The 19,854-nt window shown below is 33.2% G+C and overlaps 1 protein-coding gene across 5 annotated transcripts in view; it reads right to left on the bottom strand.

Moving 5' to 3' along the window:
• The window catches only part of FER (FER tyrosine kinase), a 467,575-nt gene that overhangs the window by 319,903 nt on the left and 127,818 nt on the right, over positions 1-19,854 (bottom strand). For all 5 annotated transcript variants that reach the window (XM_057540547.1, XM_057540548.1, XM_007192081.3 and 2 more), the window contains 2 exons: positions 17,146-17,283; positions 16,409-16,528 (listed from right to left, as the gene is read on the bottom strand). In XM_057540547.1, the coding sequence (XP_057396530.1) occupies positions 16,409-16,528; positions 17,146-17,283 (258 nt within the window). The remainder of the gene's footprint in view (positions 1-16,408; positions 16,529-17,145; positions 17,284-19,854) is intronic.

Raw genomic sequence — 19,854 nt, 5'->3', positions numbered from 1 at the left:
GTCTCTCAAACTTCAAATTAGAATATTCTTTGACCATCTAAAAATCTGTCTTACCAAAATACTTTACAAAGTGCACACAATTAGTCCATATGAAGATGTTTGTTATAACACTGTTTATAAAACAAAAAACTAGAAAATATTTAAATGTTCATCAACAGGGGAATAGCTGAATAAATTTTAATACATTTAAGATACAGAATAGCATAGAGTCACTAAAAAGAATGAGGTACACAAATAAAACATTCTTCCAAGGCAAAGTCTTAAATTAAAAGGCATGATGCTGAAAAATACATATAGCATGGTTCCATTTATATTGAAATAAATGTATGTGTATATGTGCTACTGACTGAATTGTATTCCCTCAAAATTCATATGTTGAAATCCTAACCCTCAAAGTGATGGTATTTGGAGAGGGGAACTTTGGGAGGTAATTAGGGTTAGATGAGTTGGTGAGGGTGGAGACTTCATGATGGGATTAGTGTCCTTAGACGAGACACCAGAGGGTTCACTCATGCTCTCTCTCTCTCCAATCCCAGGCAAAGAAGAGGTCATGTGAGTACACAAGAAGGCAGCAGTCTACACCCAGGAAAAGAATTTCACCAGGACCCAAACTGGCCAGCACCTTGATCTGGAACTTCTAACATCCAGAACAATGAGAAGTAAATTGCTGTTGATTAATCCACCCGTTCATGGTATTTTATCATGGCAGCCGTAGCAGATTAATACACTATGTATGTATTTATATGTGGAGAAAACCCAGGTTACTACAGACCAAACTTTCATCATCACTCTGAGGGATTTGGGATTGGAATAGAGCGTGATTTAAGGACAAAAAAAGCCTCTCGTATTTTACTTTATATTTATCTATATTATTTAAATCTCATAACAAAAATTAATTTGATTTTTACACTATTAAATAATAGGTAATAGAGATAGAAGAGGCAGAAAAACCACGAGACATAATCAGAAGAACTCAGAAAATAGTAATCCAGATTACTTCATCTATGTTTAGAGTTAAGCAACATAATAAATCTCAACAGGTTTCTGAGGGCAGTAATATATTACAGCAAAACATAATCAATGATGCTTATAATAATGATCCAGAATCATAAGGGAAAGGTTAAATTAGATAGGCATTTTTTTAAGAATATATATATATTTACAAGAGACATACATCAAATCTGGTAAAATTATTTTGTTGAATTTGATGGCAACATAAGCTTTGATTATCAGGAAAATTCAGTTTTGTAGAATAGTTCATATCCTGACTACTAGACACAGAAAGCATTACTGTATTAAAATTAGAGGTCATTCTCAAGAAACCTACATTTCAACTTCTGGCTTCAAGCTACTTATTAACAACTATAAATACATAAGTAAATAATACTCACACATAATGCTTTGCTCTTTATAAAACTCTGCCCTATATATAATCTCATTTAATCCACATGAAAGTCTGGAACACAGGACCCTACCTCTGTACCCGTCCTAACTCCAGTCTAGAGGTAATAAAGACAAGCTTCTCACTATTGCCTTGGCCATGTTGCATCAAAGCTGAATTTGATAGAAAGCTCTTTCCCTCTCTTTATCACTTTCTTCTCTTCTGTTCTTTTACTTCTCTCTCCTATACCTTTCTCTATTCTCTTCTTTTCTTCCTGCTCAATTTTCCATTCACCTCTCTTCTCAATTCTTCCTTCATTCATCTAAACAGGTGTTTACTAAGCGCATACCTTTGTGTCAGGCATGCTCCTAGACACTAGGGATACAACAGTAAACAAGTTTGGCTTCAGGAAACTTACATTCTAGTAGAAGAGACATCGACCTTTTTTCTTCCAACCCTCTCTTCTTCTTCTTTCCTCTCTTTGACTATTACTGTTTCTTTCCCTAGTTTCTTCTCAGTTCTTCTCACTGTACCATATTCTCTGCTCCATCCTGAAATAAATACATAGTCCCACCAAACTGTAAGATGCAGGCACCATGGCTTACTCTTCACAGCACATCCCTTACACTTAGCACAGTGTCTTGCACACAGTATGTGCTCAACTCAGTTCTCTATGTCCTGTTCTTCTCATGAGTTCACACATTAAGCTTTTTTCTGCAATTCCCTAATAACTCCCAAGGCTCTCCTGATTCCAATCTTTCTGAAATATCTAGAAAGTGAAACCAAAGAGCTACCTCAATGTGGGAACAGCACAATTTATGACTTTCACCCACCATATGGGCTAAACTGATATATGAACCCCTACTGCAGTGGTGCAGTGAGGGAAGCTTTAGTCCTCTGTATATAGATGTCATTAGTACAGTGTTGACTCCTTTCATGCAAACATTTTATCATCAAGCTAATCACTTTACCTTTCTACATCAGATAAAGAGAATTATTTGTGTTTATAACTCTACACCTCTACTGCATTTTGTAAAGCACCTTACTCTGGTATAACAGACAACAGGTCTAGAAGCAGACACCTTCACGTTCAATATTTACTTGGCTTTTCTAAACTTCCATTTTCTTCCCTAATAAAACGTAAATTAATATCTAATTTAAAGGGTTTCTGTAACTATGATGAATAGTTTTAAACTTCCTAACATGGATTTGGAAGCATAGCATATTCCCTATAAATGTAACTGTATATTATTAACCAATTTTACTAGTTTCGTAAGAAATATTTTTCTGAAAAGTAACTTTAAATTTTGTCTTCTAGGGAATTCCCTGGCGGTCCAGTGGTTAGGACCCCATGCTTTCACTGCAGAGGACCCAGGTTCGATCCCTGGTCGGGGAACTACAATCCCACAGGCCACGTGGCACAGCCAAAAAAAAAAAAAATTGTCTTCTACTTTTTTAAAGAATATTTTGTTAACATTGGATGCAAAAATTAACACTGCTCTCAAGGCAGAGGTAGGATTGAGTGTATTTTAAATAAAACTCAAGAACAGGTTATATTATTTATACATTATTCCTAATTAAGGACAAGTAAAGTAAAGAAATTGCAAGAATGCTACATCAAAAGTAGAGGAGCCATTCATAATTAGATGTTGTTTTTCCCTTTACAACAGTGTCATTTCCAAGAACTTTAACTTTTTGGAAATGTGACGGATTTCAGTTCCATGAGAAATTAACATAAGCTTGCATGGCTTCGTTATTCTTGATGCAAACAAAACAGTATGTCTCTATACACACACATATACACACACATACACACACACATACATGTTGATTTGATGTGACATGACAGTAATAATATCACCACAGATTTAAAAGGAAGCAAAAAATGAGGAGTTTTACTATTGATTTCTTCATATTTATCACTTGGAAAAATTCAAGGGAAGACACTTGATTGTGGTGAACATCATAGTTACTGTAGTTAATTGTAGTGTTGCCCTCTTTTTACTTTGAAATGGCGTAAGAAGGGAGGAATGAGGTGAAAGCCAGAGAGTCCTGATCCACTGTTTAAACCACCTTAGACTGCCTAACTCCCTCTATCAGAGATCACTGGCACGTGGCAATTCTAGCCAAGTATATTAAAATCCAAATCTGCTAATACTTTCTACTTCCTTTAGCAATCATTCAGCCTTCTGAAAAATATCATATAAGCTTTCAATGAGGAATTAAATATGAAGTTTTGTATATGCTCAACTTGTGGTATACACATGTCAGCTCATTTGTGAGAAGAATGAGGTGGTACTCGTGATTTCTTTTCAAATTTCTGATTTGTGCTAAAACAATTTTAACCCAGAAAGAGAAAGAAAACTACCACCAGCTTATTAGATTCTCTAAAGAGCTGGAAAGGTCCTAGAAGTTAAAACAAAGGCCTAGAAGAGCTAGTAAGACTTCTGTTCTCTGGCAGGTCTGTTATGTTAGCTAGAATTTACTACCTGTTACACTGAGCAATGAAGGCTGGAGGAAGAAAGAAAGGAGACAAGAAAAAGGGAAGGAGAAGATCAGAGAAAAAGGAATAATAATATTAGTTTCCTCTACTTTATCTCGCTCTTGATCATGTCAAAAAAAATAGTACCCCTTCTTGAGGCTTTAATTTTTTACAGCCTTAGCGCAAACAAACCATAGCTGAGCTTTATACAAAGTCTTCTTAAATAAAAAAATTGAGCAAAGATAAGCCTTTGAAGTCAAAATTTCTTAATATTTCTAAATCTCTACAGACCCATGGTTGCAAATTCAAAGTAGAAAAGACAAAGAAGATTCAGAAGAATGGAATTACATGGGGAAAATATTGTCCCTTTTCTCCACCTGGAGCAGAATGGATTAAGAGAAAAACATTCCAGTATACACAGGTTATATATAGATGACTTAATAAACGTAAAAATAGTTTGCAAATTTCAAAGAACTATTTACCATGATGTCATTGTTGTATATGTTCTGTACACAAATATAACAGTAACAGTTCAAAAGGCTTATTTAAATTTTTAAATTAGATATCATGGTATACTTAAACAATCATGATGCAAGTATTTAAATGTCATAAAATGACACTATCTCATTTAAAAAACTCACAAAACTGACATAATACTTAACATGTACTGACTGACAAGCACAGTTTTAAGCACTTTAGAAATAGCACTTAAATTCACATCAGTCTTATAACAAAACTATTAATATTATTTTCATTATCATATGAGGAACTGAAGTACAGAGAGGTTAAGGATCTTGTCCAAGTTCACAGAGCTGGTATGTGGAAGACCTGGTATTAGAGCCCAGGCAGCTTAAACTCTAAGTCCATGATCTTAACAACTAATATTCTCCATCTTAGTAATTCCACCTCATAAAATTTATCCAATATATATGCTTCAACAAGTGTGCAAAGCTGTAAATACAAGGATGTTTATTGTGCCACTACTTACACTCGCAATAACCAAAGGTGAATTTACTATGATGCTAATGACACATAACCTTCAGAAACCTCACCTGCATGATAGATTCCAAGGCCCCATACTTAACTTTATATTTGCAAATTTGTATAGTTTTTCTGTTAGATGTTCCTCCCCTCCAAATTTTGTAAGCTTCAGGCTCGACAGAACCTGCATCTGCCGCTGGCAATAAAAAAAACTACAGTAGAAATAACATAAATGTCCATCAATAAATAACTAAATTAGGGCTTCCCTGGTGGCGCAGTGGTTGAGAATCCGCCTGCCAATGCAGGGCACATGGGTTCGAGCCCTGGTCTGGGAAGATCCCACATGCCGCAGAGCAACTGGGCCCGTGAGCCACAGTTACTGAGCCTGCGTGTCTGGAGCCTGTGCTCCGCAACAAGAGAGGCCGCGATAGCAAGAGGCCCGCGCACCGCGATGAAGAGTGGTCCCCGCTTGCCACAACTAGAGAAAGCCCTCGCTCAGAAACAAAGACCCAACATAGCCAAAAATAAATAAATAAATAATTAATTAAAAAATAAATAAATTAATTAATTAAATGAATTATGTTACATACATGAAAGCAGGAAAACACTGTACACTATTAAGAAGATTTCATATATGTTAAGAAAAGTAGATGATGCAAGAGTATGCATAGAATAACTCCACTTAAGAATACAATTTATATACATTCATATGCTTGTATATACATTCTGGAAAGATACATAAACTTTTTTCATGAATTCACACTAGAAGGTTGAAATAGGGTCAAAAAAAAAGGGAGAACTTTGATTTTCACTGTATACCCTTTTGTAAGATTTTGCAGTTTTATCATCCACATGTATTAGTTAGATAATTTTTAAAGATTTAGTTGTATTTAAAAGATACAAAAGCTTAAAGTAATTATTGTGGATAATAACAAGCTTCTAATACTTATAACAATACTTTATATATCTTCAAACCATTGGCTATTATTATTTAAATCATACAGCACTCTTAAAGAGAGCCAACTTCCTAAAAAATTATAAATTGCAAATTCCTAATACTGTCACATTAATTGTGACATTTGGGTTAATAAAAACCCAAGTGGAATAAGGGTTACAGTTGTCTGAAGTAAATTTTCTGACAACTCTTCTTCTCTATTACTGCCACATAAATTGAAGAAATAAACCATTTCTTGGAAACTCTTTCTTAAAATACAATTGCAGCAGCATAGCAATTTATGGATGACCTTCTCTCCCATGTCACAAATCTATTAGCTTTTCTCAAGATTAAACAGATTAAACTGAAGAGGATGGCTCCTAACCAACCAAGCAAAAGTTGTGAATTTCTCCTAATATACAACCTAATCCACCTCAATACAAAAAATCCACCTGCCTTCTATGATTTATTTCCCTTAACCAAACTGTCCTTCTAACATATCATCTGCCTTCTAACATTTTACATATTTCCACATCTTCCCAACTCACTCACTCAAAAAGTATTCGCCTAACACAATCCAATATAACTGCAGTATATGTTTAAACAAAGACCAAAATCGAGTTAAGATTATAAATGAAAACAGCCAAAAACAGACATAACAAAAACCGAGGTCCTGCTTAACATGTGAGAGTACTGCATTATTTGTCATTCCATTAATTGATAAGGTTGATTCAGACATGCCAGTGGGTTAACTTGGTGTCATTCCTTACAACAGAAGTCAGCAAACATTTTCTATAAAGGTCTGGAGAGTAAATATTTTAGTCTTTGCCCCCATGAGGCAAAATCAAGGATATTATGTAAGTATTAATATAGCAAAAGAGAAAACAAATATTCACAAATATTTTATCGACAAATTCAAAATATAATAATAATTGGGTACAATTTATTGTAACACCAATCTACTAATAAGGACAGAAATCTTTGGAGGGTGCTATTATTTCCTTTCACTGGGACTCAAAGTTAGTGGTTATCAACAAAATCCACTAGAATATTCACTTGTAAATGAAGATATGTAATGAGATTTTATGTATTTCACTTTGAAAAGATGGGTACTGCCAAATACTAGTATCAATCCATGAGCATATTTTAATTGAGAATATTTATTGCTTAGCAGGCATTTATAAAATTATATTGCATGCTTTTTAGCATGTCATTACGTTGCAGATTCATCACTTCTAATTGAAAGTTATGTGGGAATTCCTCAACTGCACAGTTAAATGGATTTTGAAATGTCAAAATATTTGTACCGAAATCCAAAATTCACTGCTGGAAATGTAGTTTGAGCTCAAAAAATACATCAGCTACAAATTTGGTGGGAATGGTGATCTGGCTTCATGTTTTAATGTTTGATAGTACAAAAAGTATATAAAACTGCCTGACATTACCTGGGATTCAAACAACATTAGTTGTCATCTAAATGACATTACTGGAGTACAAGTTCTATATGTAAGCACTGAATTATATTGTAATTTTAGGTTTAATTCATTACATAGCTAATTTCCAAAGCTTTTAGAATTTAGTGTTCAATAACAGTGGTTGAGGGAAATTCTGATTATCAGAAAAATTTCAATCATGACTCTGAGCTCAAAAAAAATCACAATAAAACTTTACCAGCTCTAAATCATCAAAGTCCTATATGACAAGGCAATTCAGGATATTCAGTTTCAATTTCTGACAAAAATCCGTGAAATTGATGATAGTCAAGTCCAGGAGAGCAAATGAAGTTCACTGTTGACATTACTGGTTCAATAACCATATGATTAGATTACAACATTTTCCACAAAGTGCCTACTATTGAATAATACAATGAATAACCACAGGATTTAAACACCTAACATTTTCACAAGCTTTGTAAATTGTTCAACTAAACCTGTTTCTGATCCACACATATTTTTAACAACATCAGTTGTAAAATACATCTTTACAGATTCCACTTCAGTTTGTACTGAGTTAGTGTTTTCTCAACTTCAATGAAAATATTCTTGTTTGTAGTTGATCCACACAGGCTATTTATTCATCAAAAGTAATTCTTTAGTTGAAATCATTTGTCGTGTTTTTTCAATTTACTAATGATTTAGCTCCCAATGTTCTCAACCCTTCAAGCAAATGTTCTTGCTGAAAGAGTAATGGTCATAAACTTATTTTCTCTCGACATATTTCTTCAGTTACTGCAGTAAAATACTATTTAATTAATTTACCACTGATAAATGGCTTTCTTTGCTTGGCAAACAAATAAGCCACCCATAAACTTATTGTGGCTTCATCCACATTTTCATATTTTATTTTTCTGAAGAAAGTCTGCTGTGATGAGGTATTCCAGTTTAACTTTTTTAATTTTTCTGACTAGTGCTCTCCTGTGAGTCAGTAATATTGAGACGAGTGCTTAGTCTGATAATGTCAACATTTATTTTAGCACAGCCATAGTGCCAGTGCATGATAAACACAATGCTTTGCCATCTAATTCAATAACAAAATAATCCACACTCCACTGTGTCTTAAAGTGTGACATCCAAAATCCATTTTCTCTTGTTTTCTTGTTTTGACATGACATGCATGCACTGATAATAAAAAGTAAGTAAATGCTGTAGTACAATGATATGTGTGGCATTCAAAACACTGTTGAATTATAACCATGTCACTGTGATTTACAGTATGCCAAGCAGCAGTGTGAAGTGATGAGAATGCCATATATGGTCACAACTGCTCAACTCTGCCACTGTAGCAGGAAAGCACCCATAGACAACAGGTAAATGAATTAGCATGGCTGTGTTCCAATATAACTTTATTTATGTACTCTGATGTTTAATTCATATAATTTTCATATATCAAAAAATATAGTTCTTCTTTTGATTTGTTTAACCATTTAAAAGTGTAATGAGCAGTCTTGGCTCATAGACTGCACAAAACAGGTGGCTAGCTGGATTTGACCTATAGGCTATAGTTTGCTGACTCATATCTCACAAAATCCAAGATAATCACTTTTCCACATAGAGAATTACCATTCTTCAATTAAGAGATCTTATTTATATTCCACTGTAAAAGTTGAACATGTTCTGACTTTAAATTTTTTTAAATGTACTGGGAAACATGAGGCCTGAGGTTAGGCTTTACTTTAGAATATAAGACTAGAGAGTTAAACACAGTCTTCTAGAATTCCAATATATTTCCTACTGATAGGTAATAACAACTTATGATAAAGAGACCTCATTTGAAACTAGAAAATTGAGTCAACAAAAGAACTAAACAGGACCTTTACTCTCTACCGTTGTACTAAAATTAATCAAAATTCCTCTTTTGTCACACATGTTAATGTTCATATTTTGGAGCAACTTGCTATCTTTAATTTGCCTCACTTAAACTATGGATTCATAATTCCATTTACCCTGCTTTTTAGTTTGCAATAGATCACAAATTGATGCCTCATCTATCGAAAATGCCAAAACCCACACAACAGACACTTAAATATATTCTTCTAATGTTCCAAATTTTATAGACCTTTTTTTCAAGTTATTTGGATGAACTAAAACTACTGAGTCCCCAGTTAGTCAATTAAGTAGTGATTAGATGACAGGAAATATTTGCATATATAATCTTAATAAATGGATGATTAAAGTCAATAAAATATAGTACCTCTTCCAGCCTTTGGCAAAGAAGGGTGACCCAAAAATGAGGTAGATGTCAAAGGGGTGCTGGAGGGGAAGGAGAGAGGCTGTAGATGATAGAGACAAAGGAAGCAACCTCAGATTCAAGCCTGAAGGTAATACAACCTGAACGCATGTGTGGTGGCACATGCATGATCTCAGGTGCTAAAATTATCAGAGGCTGAGAAATAGCCCTCTACCACATAGTGATCTACCATGCAAAAACATTTCCAATAAATAGGAGATAAACAAACAACCTACAAATAGCTGAGTTGAATTCCTCCCTCTCTCTCTCTCCATATGTGTGGGGGGGGGGCGGTGTATTACCTTTATAATTATAGCTGATAGATAAATAATGAGAGTATGATAAAAATGCTTTGTGGCACATATTTAGATGGGTAAATGCAGTAACTTTGTCATTTACTATTATATCATTAGATTTCCATTAAATCTGAAAAGGGGGCAGGCAGCAACACTGTATAATCTTGTTTTAGATATAAATACTAATTGTGTAATAATCTCAGAATCTCATGCATTTACTTGTGAAAGCTCTACATGATACAATAAAGAGCAACCAAGAATATAAACTATTAAATTTATGAGTGTTTGCTAACGAAAATAATTTTTATGCTATATTTAGGAATCTAAAAAAAAAAGAAAAAAGAAAAAATTCACAGGTATCTTTCTATGACTAGCAAAGTGAAAGAGATAACCTCAGGGAAAGGGCATCTCTTTAAACTTCAAATACCTTACAAGTCAAGACTAGTCCAGAAGTATGGTAGATCAGAAGAAAAAACAGAGTTAAAAAGAAATTCCAGTTAGACTACCGTAAAAATGCTAATTTTTCCCCAATAATGCTATACAACTTGAAGAATATAAGTTAGAAAAGTTTAACAAAAAAGACATTGTTCAAATATGAAAGATATTCAACTAGAGCAGTAGTCCTTAGCCATTTTGGGTTAAGAAGCCCTCTGAAAATTTGCACACACCCTCCCCCCAGAAAGTAAAACACACATTTCTACAAAAAGTTTTAACGGGATACAGCAGATATTTTAATCCAGTCTGCACATTAAAATCACCTGGGAAGTTTACAAAAAATTCCAATGCCTAGATCTAACTCTCAGGAAATCTGATTTAATTGGTTTGGGTCAGGTCCCAGGCATCAGCATTTTTTAAAGCTCCCTAAGTGATCCTAATATGAAGCCAGAGACAAGATTCGCTATTCAGAAACTCCCCGAAATATCTCCATAAAACCATCTTTATTCACTCACTCATTCAACAAAGATGTTAATAAATCACCCACAACATCTGACATCCAGCCAAGAATTCTGAAAAGTCCAAGAGAAATGTAATCCAATTTTTTCTTTGTTTCATAGTCACTACTAATCAGCAGTCCGACAGATTGCCAGTATGACTTCTATTTATAGAAAAATTCTCCAGAAGTCAAAAATTAATGATTCTCATTTCCAAACAAATGTAACCTTTCACAAAGGATAGGGTCACTGATCACTTAAACAAACATAAAGGAATGCAAAACAAAAAGAAAAATGTTTCTGAAGTTTTCCTTAATACCATTCTTTATTAATGCATTAGAGCTTTTAGATGGGCTAAGAAAAAATATAGAACAAAAAGAAGCACAGGCCATAAAATATTAGCATTTTCAAAAAGAGCTTTAAGAGTGTTCTATTCTAAAACTACATAAAGCAATGTGACTAAGGAACAAATGTTTAGTGAAAGGATAAGGAACTAACATAATGGGAAGGAAAATAAATAGCTAATATTCTGGAGAGAGCCATGCTAACATAAGTTTTCAAATAAAACTGCAAACAGATGAGAAATAAAACCACATTTATTTAACATTATTATAAATATTGGCCCCAACATGCTTCCCTACATACCCCATTGATTCACCTCCATTCCTAAATATGTTCTATGTATATACAAACATATATGTACTTTTTTATTAATAGACTCATTCCATAAATGTTATTCTATAACTTGTTTTTGCTTTTTATCATATACTCTGGTGATCTTTCCATACAAGCATATATAAAAACCTATCTTATTCTATTTAAAACCTGAATAATATGGGAAAATTGTGGGGTTAGTATAGACCTAACATAATTCATTTACCAATCCCTTACTGATGAATATTTAGTGTGTTTCCAGTGTTTTGCCACTGTTTTGAGACCTGTATAATCCTTGGTCTCTATCCAAACTATATATATATGTGTGTGTGTGTGTGTGTGTGTGTATATACACACACATATATATGTGATTTCTCAGAAACCCTCATTCATACACAGATATTAATAAGTGAGAAAGTTTAACCTACAAATTGTTTGAAATGTTTTTGTATATACCAAATTTAATAATTAATGAACATGACATAATATTATACCTTGTAACAGTTTTCTTTTCATATTTTGGAATTAACAAAAATTTTCCAGATCTCAAACATAGCCAGAGGCCCCTGAAAAACCTAAGCATTGTGCTCAGAGTCCTTAATGTACAAAACCACCCCAAGCAGTAATTTAAAAAACAAGAACAAAAACCAATACATAGAAATACAAAAGACCCCAAATAGCCAAAACAAATAGAACAGAGCTGGAGGAATCATGCTCCCTGATTTCAGATTATACTACAAAGCTACAATAGTCAAAACAGTATGGTATTGGCACAAAAACAAACACATACATCAATGGAACAGAATAGAGAGCCCAGAAAAACCCCCACATACTTACGGTCTATTAACCTATGACAAAGGAGGCAAGAATATACAATGCAGAAAAGACAGTCTCTTCAATAAGTGGTGCTGGGAAAACAGAACAGCTACATATAAAAGAATGAAATTAGAAAATTCTCTAATACCATGTACAAAAATAAACTCAAAATGAATTGAAGACCTAAATGTAAGATAGGAAACCATAAAACTCCTAGAGGAAAACATAGGCAGAACACTCTTTCACATAAATCATAGAAATACTTTTTTGGATCTGTCTCCTAAAGCAAAGGAAATAAAAGCAAAAATAAACAAATGGGACCTAATTAAACTTAAAGATTTTTGCATCACAAAGGAAACCATCAACAAAACAAAAAGCCAACCTACTGAATGGGAGAAAATATTTGCAAATGATATGACCAATAAGGGGTTAATATCCAACATTTATAAACAGCTCATACAACTCAACATCAAAAAAAAAAAAACAAACAACCTGATTAAAATATGGGCAGAAGACCTGAATAGACATTTTCCCAAAGACGACATGCAGATAGCCAACAGAAACATGAAAAGATGCTCAACATCACTAATCATCAGGGAAATGCAAATCAAAACCACAATAAGATATCACCTCACACCTGTCAGAATGGCTATCAAAAAAAGAACACAAATAACAAATGTTGACAAGGATGTGGAAAAAGGGAACCCTCATACACTGCTGGTAGGAATGTCAATTGGTACAACCACTGTGGAAAACAGTATGGAGGTTTCTCAAAAAACTAAAAATAGAGCTACCATATGACCGAGCAATTCCACTCCTGGGTATATACCTGAAAAAATGAAAATGCTAATTTGAAAAGATACATGTACCGCAATGTTCATAGCCACGTTACTGACAATTGTCAAGACATGGAAGCAACTGAAGTGTCCATCAAAGATGAATAGATAAAAAAAGATGCTGTATATATATACAATGGAATACTACTCAGCCATAAAAAAGAATGAAATGTTGCCATTTGCAGCAACATGGATGGACTTGGAGGGTATTTGCTAAGTGAAATAAGTCAGACAGAGAAAGACAAATACTGTATGACATCACTCATATGTGGAATCCAAAAATATAACAAACTAGTGAATATAACAAAAAAGAAATAGACTTACAGATATAGAGAACTAACTAGTGGCTACAAGCGGGGAGCCAGAAGTAGGGAGGGACAGTGTAGGGGTAGGGGATTAAAACGTACAAACTATTATATATAAAATAAGCTACAAGAATATATTGTACAACATAGGAAATATAGCCAATATTTGGTAATAACTAAGTGAAGTATAAACTTTAAAAATTGTGAATCACTATATTGTACACCTGTAACTTACATAATATTGTAAATCAACTATACTTCAATTAAAAAAAAATACTAATACACAGAACTTACTATGTGCCAGGAACTCTTCTAAGTTTTCCACATTTACTCATACATGTAATCTTCATAACAACACTATGAATTGGGTGCCATTATTATTACCATTTTACATTTTGAGGAAAATGAGGCATAAAAGGATTAAATAATCTGTCCATTTTCACAAAGGTAATAAGCCATACTGTCAGGATTCAGACCCAACCAACTCAATATGTTAAGCTTGTACATATATCTTTGCGTACTTGTACGCTAAAGTCCTAGGAGTGGAATTTCTAAGTTAAAAGGTTTGCAAGTTGAATTTTGATGTATATTGCCAAATTATTCTCCCAAAAGTTTATACTAATTTACATTTCTGCCAAGACTTTATAAGAAGGCTTATTTTCCCATATCCTACACAACACTGGGTACTATCAAATTACGTAATCCTTGCCAATCTAGTAGTTGAAATAGCTTCTTTTTTAAAAAATGTATATTTCTTTAATTGTCACAGGATTACTGGTCATTTGTGTTTATTTTTCTGGAAACTATGTGTTCATTTGTTTCATTCATTTCTATTGCACCTAATATTCCAACATAAACAACAAAATTAGCAAATCAATGCCTCAGGAAAGAAAAGATATAAGTTTACATTTAATACACTAACATTATGGTAAAAAGGAAGATTTTCCTCTTACATTAAAATATATACATACACACATATATACATATATACATACATATACATGTTTTAATGGAATTAATTTAGAATATTTTAACAGTGCCAATAGACACATTGAATAACTCATTCTTGGAATAAAATTCTTGAGGAAAGTCTAATCTTAAACTCATATCCTGAATTTAGACACTGTTCAACAAAATATAGCTAAAGTTTTGCCTCAGTAAGAGGTAAGCAATTAAATCTACCACATTATCAAAGATTTATTACCTTTAATTTATTGCATTTTTGTTCATTGCTTCATCACCACAATTAAGAAATAATGATTTATGAATATAACTAGTTTTGCTCTAATTATACCCTAAAAAGCAATAAAACAAATTCTTCTTTAGTCACAAAATCTCTTATTTTACATAAGCTTATAACAGGTAGCTATTTTTAATTTTACCTCATAACACTCCAATATCTATATGCTCATTCTTTCTTGGTGTATTAAATTAAATTGATCAATTGTAGCATAAACTCCTTGAAAGTATTAAACCTTACAACCTTAAACACACAGTAAATATATTTTGATGAATAAATGAATGAATTACTTGGGGGTAATATGATGACTTAAAAAAACAAGAGTAATTTATGTCATGTTCCTTCACCAAGCAACACAGGAATTAAGGAATGGAATTTGTCACTGCACAAGAATTGAGAAACTCTACCATCTATTTTATGACATGCATTCAACTCTATTGTTAAGAGCAGAGTTTCTCAACCTTGGCACTACTGACATTTTTGGCAGATAATTCTTTGTTGTTGGAGGCTGTTCTGTGAACTGTAGGCTGCTTAGCAGCATCCATGGCCTCTACCTTCCCAACTGATAAATAAAAATGTCTCAGACATTGTCAAATGTCCCCTGGGAACAAAAATTGCCCAGGGTGAGAACCACTGGTTTAGAGATAGCTGACATTGTAAGAGTGTATCTAAAGTCAAAAAGAGATTCCTGAGAAGGGTCTTAAAACTTGAGAAATAGCTTGAAGAATCGCATTATGGCTTCTCAAAAAGACCCTCTCATGCAGGGTACTCCCATGCCTCCATTCCTCTCATCAACAGTCAGTCCCCCGTAACTATTAAGCCTTCATCTTGGACGAGGTAATTCAACAAGCATTTGTTAGTTTCTTCATCCCATCTGGCCAACTTTAAAGACATTAAACCCCTTACCAAGAGCTAGTCCCAGGATCCTACCACTTAATTATCTGTAACACTACAACGTCACTGAACAACAGAAGGAAGATTGTTTAATTACATAGATAGGAACTTTCGGCTGTGTTTTTTGAGGTAAAATTTCAATAAGTTAGATGATATAACATGTCCAATACTGAAAAGAAAATAAGTATGTACTCATTTCTAGCTGTAGTTCTCACACAGGTATAGGTACATACAACACTTATTAATAAATAAAAGTTTCTTTGTGTTGCTCCTGAACAAAATCAGCAGATAGGTTAAATATCTTTAAATATACTTTAAAAGTAGAATGCCTTAATTATGTTTTCTAAATTTTAAAATGTACTGTTAATAGCCTTAAATGTTTGAAAAGGACAAAAAACACATTAAGATTTCTCAAAACTCTTTTAAAATTTTATGCAATAATAACAAAAAGTGAAAAAGGAATTGATATAATAGCCTATAACAGAAGATACTTCTGCTTAAAGAGAAAAGAACTCAAAAGTCAAATTTTTATACTAAATGCTTCTGACATCTATAAGTCTCTTCTTATCTCTAACACTCATTGTCCTCATTTCCAAAATGGTTCTGCTATTTAGAGAATGACAGGGATAAAAAAAATTTCTATAAATTTTGGAAAAAATAAAGCATTATTCCAATATAAGATATCAGCAATAACTGGGCAAATGAATGTAACATCACACAGAATTTTGATTTTCAGAATTACCGAATTAGTGATGATAATGGGTAAAGTTAACATATTTCTCAAAACATTTCACTCTGACCAAAGATCAGTTCATGTTTAATTTACTTTTCATTACTTCCAAGAAAATAAAAATTAGAATTTTAAATCTGATAAAATTTAACTATAAGTAGTAACACTAATATTTAAGCTTCAGATTTTCTAAATACTTACATTACTTGCAAACTTTCTGCTGTTAAATTATTCCACATAATCTCATTTGCCTGTAGATTTTCATTATCTTCTAGTAAGGAAGTATCAAACTCAATTTCTTGCTCTTTAGCAGCCGTCGTTCTAGTAAAGTATGCCAAATAATTTTGATCAATATGAATGTACTATCATAATATGTCTTAGTACATACCAAAGGCAGAATATTTGTTCTTATTTAAAATTATGTTAACAAAGTAGAGTAAAAACAAATAGAATAAATCAAACTAAACCTTAGGCCTCAAAGATCTAGTCAAGTAATTTCAGCTTAGCTTCCTCATTTGTAGAATACAGATATTAACCTGCTTTATTCCTTCCTCAATGGTAATGAGTATAAAATAAGATGATGCATGCATGAAAAAATCATTGATTATTATTACTATAAAGTTTAACACAAACAGAAAACCATAAGTTTATTATTATTTAATTGTTAAAAAGAAAATACAATTTCATGGATTAAATATGGGTTTAAGCAGTGATGTAGTAACAACTGAAAAACTTCTCAAGTTCATTATATAAATTAAATAGTTATCATCATTGAGAAAGGATTTTGAAAATAATAAAAAACAAATTAATATGAAATAGCCTATTTCCTAACAAGCTCTTCAATATTTCTTATTTTAATTCAGTTAAATATTATATGGTTAAAAAAAAAAGTAATACTGTCATAAATACTGAAAGAAGAATGAAAATATCATACATACCTGTGAACATCTATAAAATTATTGTATTCTGTGCTAGGGTCTATCTGTTCAACTGACATTTGAATCTCTTTATGGACATTCACTATTTCCTCTGTAACAAGACTGGTTATCTGGCTGTATTCATCAAATATACCTTTCCTGAAAAGAAAAGAAAATTATACAACATTTTAAAGTTTTATCAGGGAAACATAGGCCCAAAAAGGATTTAAAACAATATGAAATATAATGCCAATTTTTACAGATGGTGATTTAATGCACCACCTTATTTCATATACCTGGATAGTGAAGTGAAGAGATTATACACGTGTACAGATTAACAACTTACATTTGATATAATATAATAATTGTAAATGATCTACAGTAAGGCATTACATCGTCCAATATCTATCTAACATATCCAAAGTGTAAGCCAGTGCTAATCACTTTCCATTTCTAAACATCACCACTGAAATGCTGATTCCATAACATGGAACTGTGGATCAACTCCTGTCTATCTAATGTTTCGTTCAGTGCCTGCCGCTTCCTCACATGCCCTAGCTCCTGGTTCTTCTCTTGCTCCTGGGCCTCTGCTCTTTTTCATATTATACTTAGAGAGTTTAATTGGTTTATACCTTCAATGACATCTCAATCTCTTCTCCTAACCTCCAGTTAGTAGCAAAAATAATCATAAAAGTTAATGGACTTATCTAATAAATGCAAAAGGAAAAACTATTCTGTTACAAAGACCCAATCCCCAATTTAAGAATGCTATGCCCGGCTTCCCTGGTGGCGCAGTGGTTGAGAATCTGCCTGCCAATGCAGGGGACATGGGTTCCAGCCCTGGTCTGGGAGGATCCCACATGCCACGGAGCAACTGGGCCCGTGAGCCACAATTACTGAGCCTGCGCGTCTGGAGCTTGTGCTCCGCAACAAGAGAGGCCGCGATAGTGAGAGGCCCACGCACCGCGATGAAGAGTGGCCCCCGCTTGCCACAACTAGAGAAAGTCCTCGCACAGAAACGAAGACCCAACACAGCCATAAATAAATAAAAACACACATTAAAAAAAAAAAATGTTATGCTGTAAAAATACACCATTGCTCATTAGTAGCCTTAAAAAGTGTGGACAAACAAGCTTATCCTGCATATACCCAAATAAATATAAGGCCTTGTTTGTTTTTCTTTTCCAAAGTCATCACTCATAAAAAGTAATCCTACAAAACCTCTCTTATTATGAAGCATTCTCTCAATTACTTCATTCTGAATAGCAAAATACTGTTTGGGTTAAAAAAAAATTAAATTCAAACTGCTTCAGGCAATGCTAGCTTGGAATGATTACAGAAATCACCTGATAGACACAGTTTAAAGAAAAGAGGGAGGCAGAGAAACTTAATACAGATTTAGTAAATATCCCTGGGGTTATGACCTCACAATTGAAAGTACTGAATGATATTAACGTAAATAAGACTATCTAGATAATTCTTAAAAAGCAAAACAGTAAGTGGTTATGATGTGGAGATCATTAACACATCTTTAAGATAAATGGGGAAAAAAAGGAAGAAGTCTCCTAATGTTATATGAATGAGTACTTGTGACATAGGATTCAATTTCAGTGATACTATCATGCTTGGATTTTTTTAAATGCTAGGTCTAAAAAAATTTATTACAAAGTAAAGATAATACACTGTGTGAAACTATTATATGTCTCAAAAAAGGATGTTCTTGTGATGATGAAGACACTATTATTGAAGATTCATATGGAGAGTTTGAGAAAATATTGATTCATAAAATGAAAGTAGGAAAGGAAACGTTTATAGATCAACAATATGTAATTTAAAGTAGACATTACTAAATTTATGAATTAAATATTTTAAGTAGACATTTCACTATTTCATCAATACCCTTAAAAGTTGACATATTCAAGTTGACTAAAAACACTTTATCTTTTTTTGGGAAATGGGGGATCACCTAAACCAGCAAATAAAGGAGATGAAGTCTACCATAGGGTGGCATATTGAATTGATCTGTATGGTAAACGTGTATGCATTTGAATTACTGACCAACGTTGTTTGCTCCTTGAAGGGAAAAATTGTGACCTACTCATCTCTACATCTGCAAGCACCAGGGTGCTTTGCATACAGCAGAACTTCAATAAACATTTGTTCATTTTAATCTCATACAACAAAAAGCTGGCAAATAAACCAAAAAATTATTTCCTTTGGGCTTATCAGTTGCTCAGGATTTAAACCCAATCCTCTGGAGGTAGATATCCACTTCTTAACACTTGTCAAGGGAATTCCCTGGCAGTCCAGTAGTTAGGAATCTGTGCTTTCACTGCCGAGGGCCCAGGTTCAATCCCTGGTTGGGTAAATAAGATTCCACAAGCTGTGTGGCACGGCAAAAAACAAACAAACAAACAAAAACTAACACTTGTCAAACTAAAGATTTTTTTTTTTTCAGCTAAATTTCTAGCTAACTGGAGCAAAACAAAAACATACAAAAATAAGAGACATTCTTGGGGCTAGCTAGAAGGTTGCGGAGATGAGTGAGTGTAAACTGAAAGGATAACAGAAGTGAAAAACAAGGTAGAAGAGGTGTGAAATACCCATTGAGCTAGTTCAATGATGCAGCTTACAAAACAAAGACAATTTTTATACGAAAGGTGAACTAGCAGAAAAAAAAATGTTAAAATCATTTTATGAAGGGATTTTATATCAAATAGGAAATGTATC

This window comes from Balaenoptera acutorostrata, chromosome 2 (assembly GCF_949987535.1).
Source record: "Balaenoptera acutorostrata chromosome 2, mBalAcu1.1, whole genome shotgun sequence".
Lineage (NCBI taxonomy): Eukaryota > Metazoa > Chordata > Mammalia > Artiodactyla > Balaenopteridae > Balaenoptera > Balaenoptera acutorostrata.
This window is presented reverse-complemented; position numbering and strand designations above follow the sequence as displayed.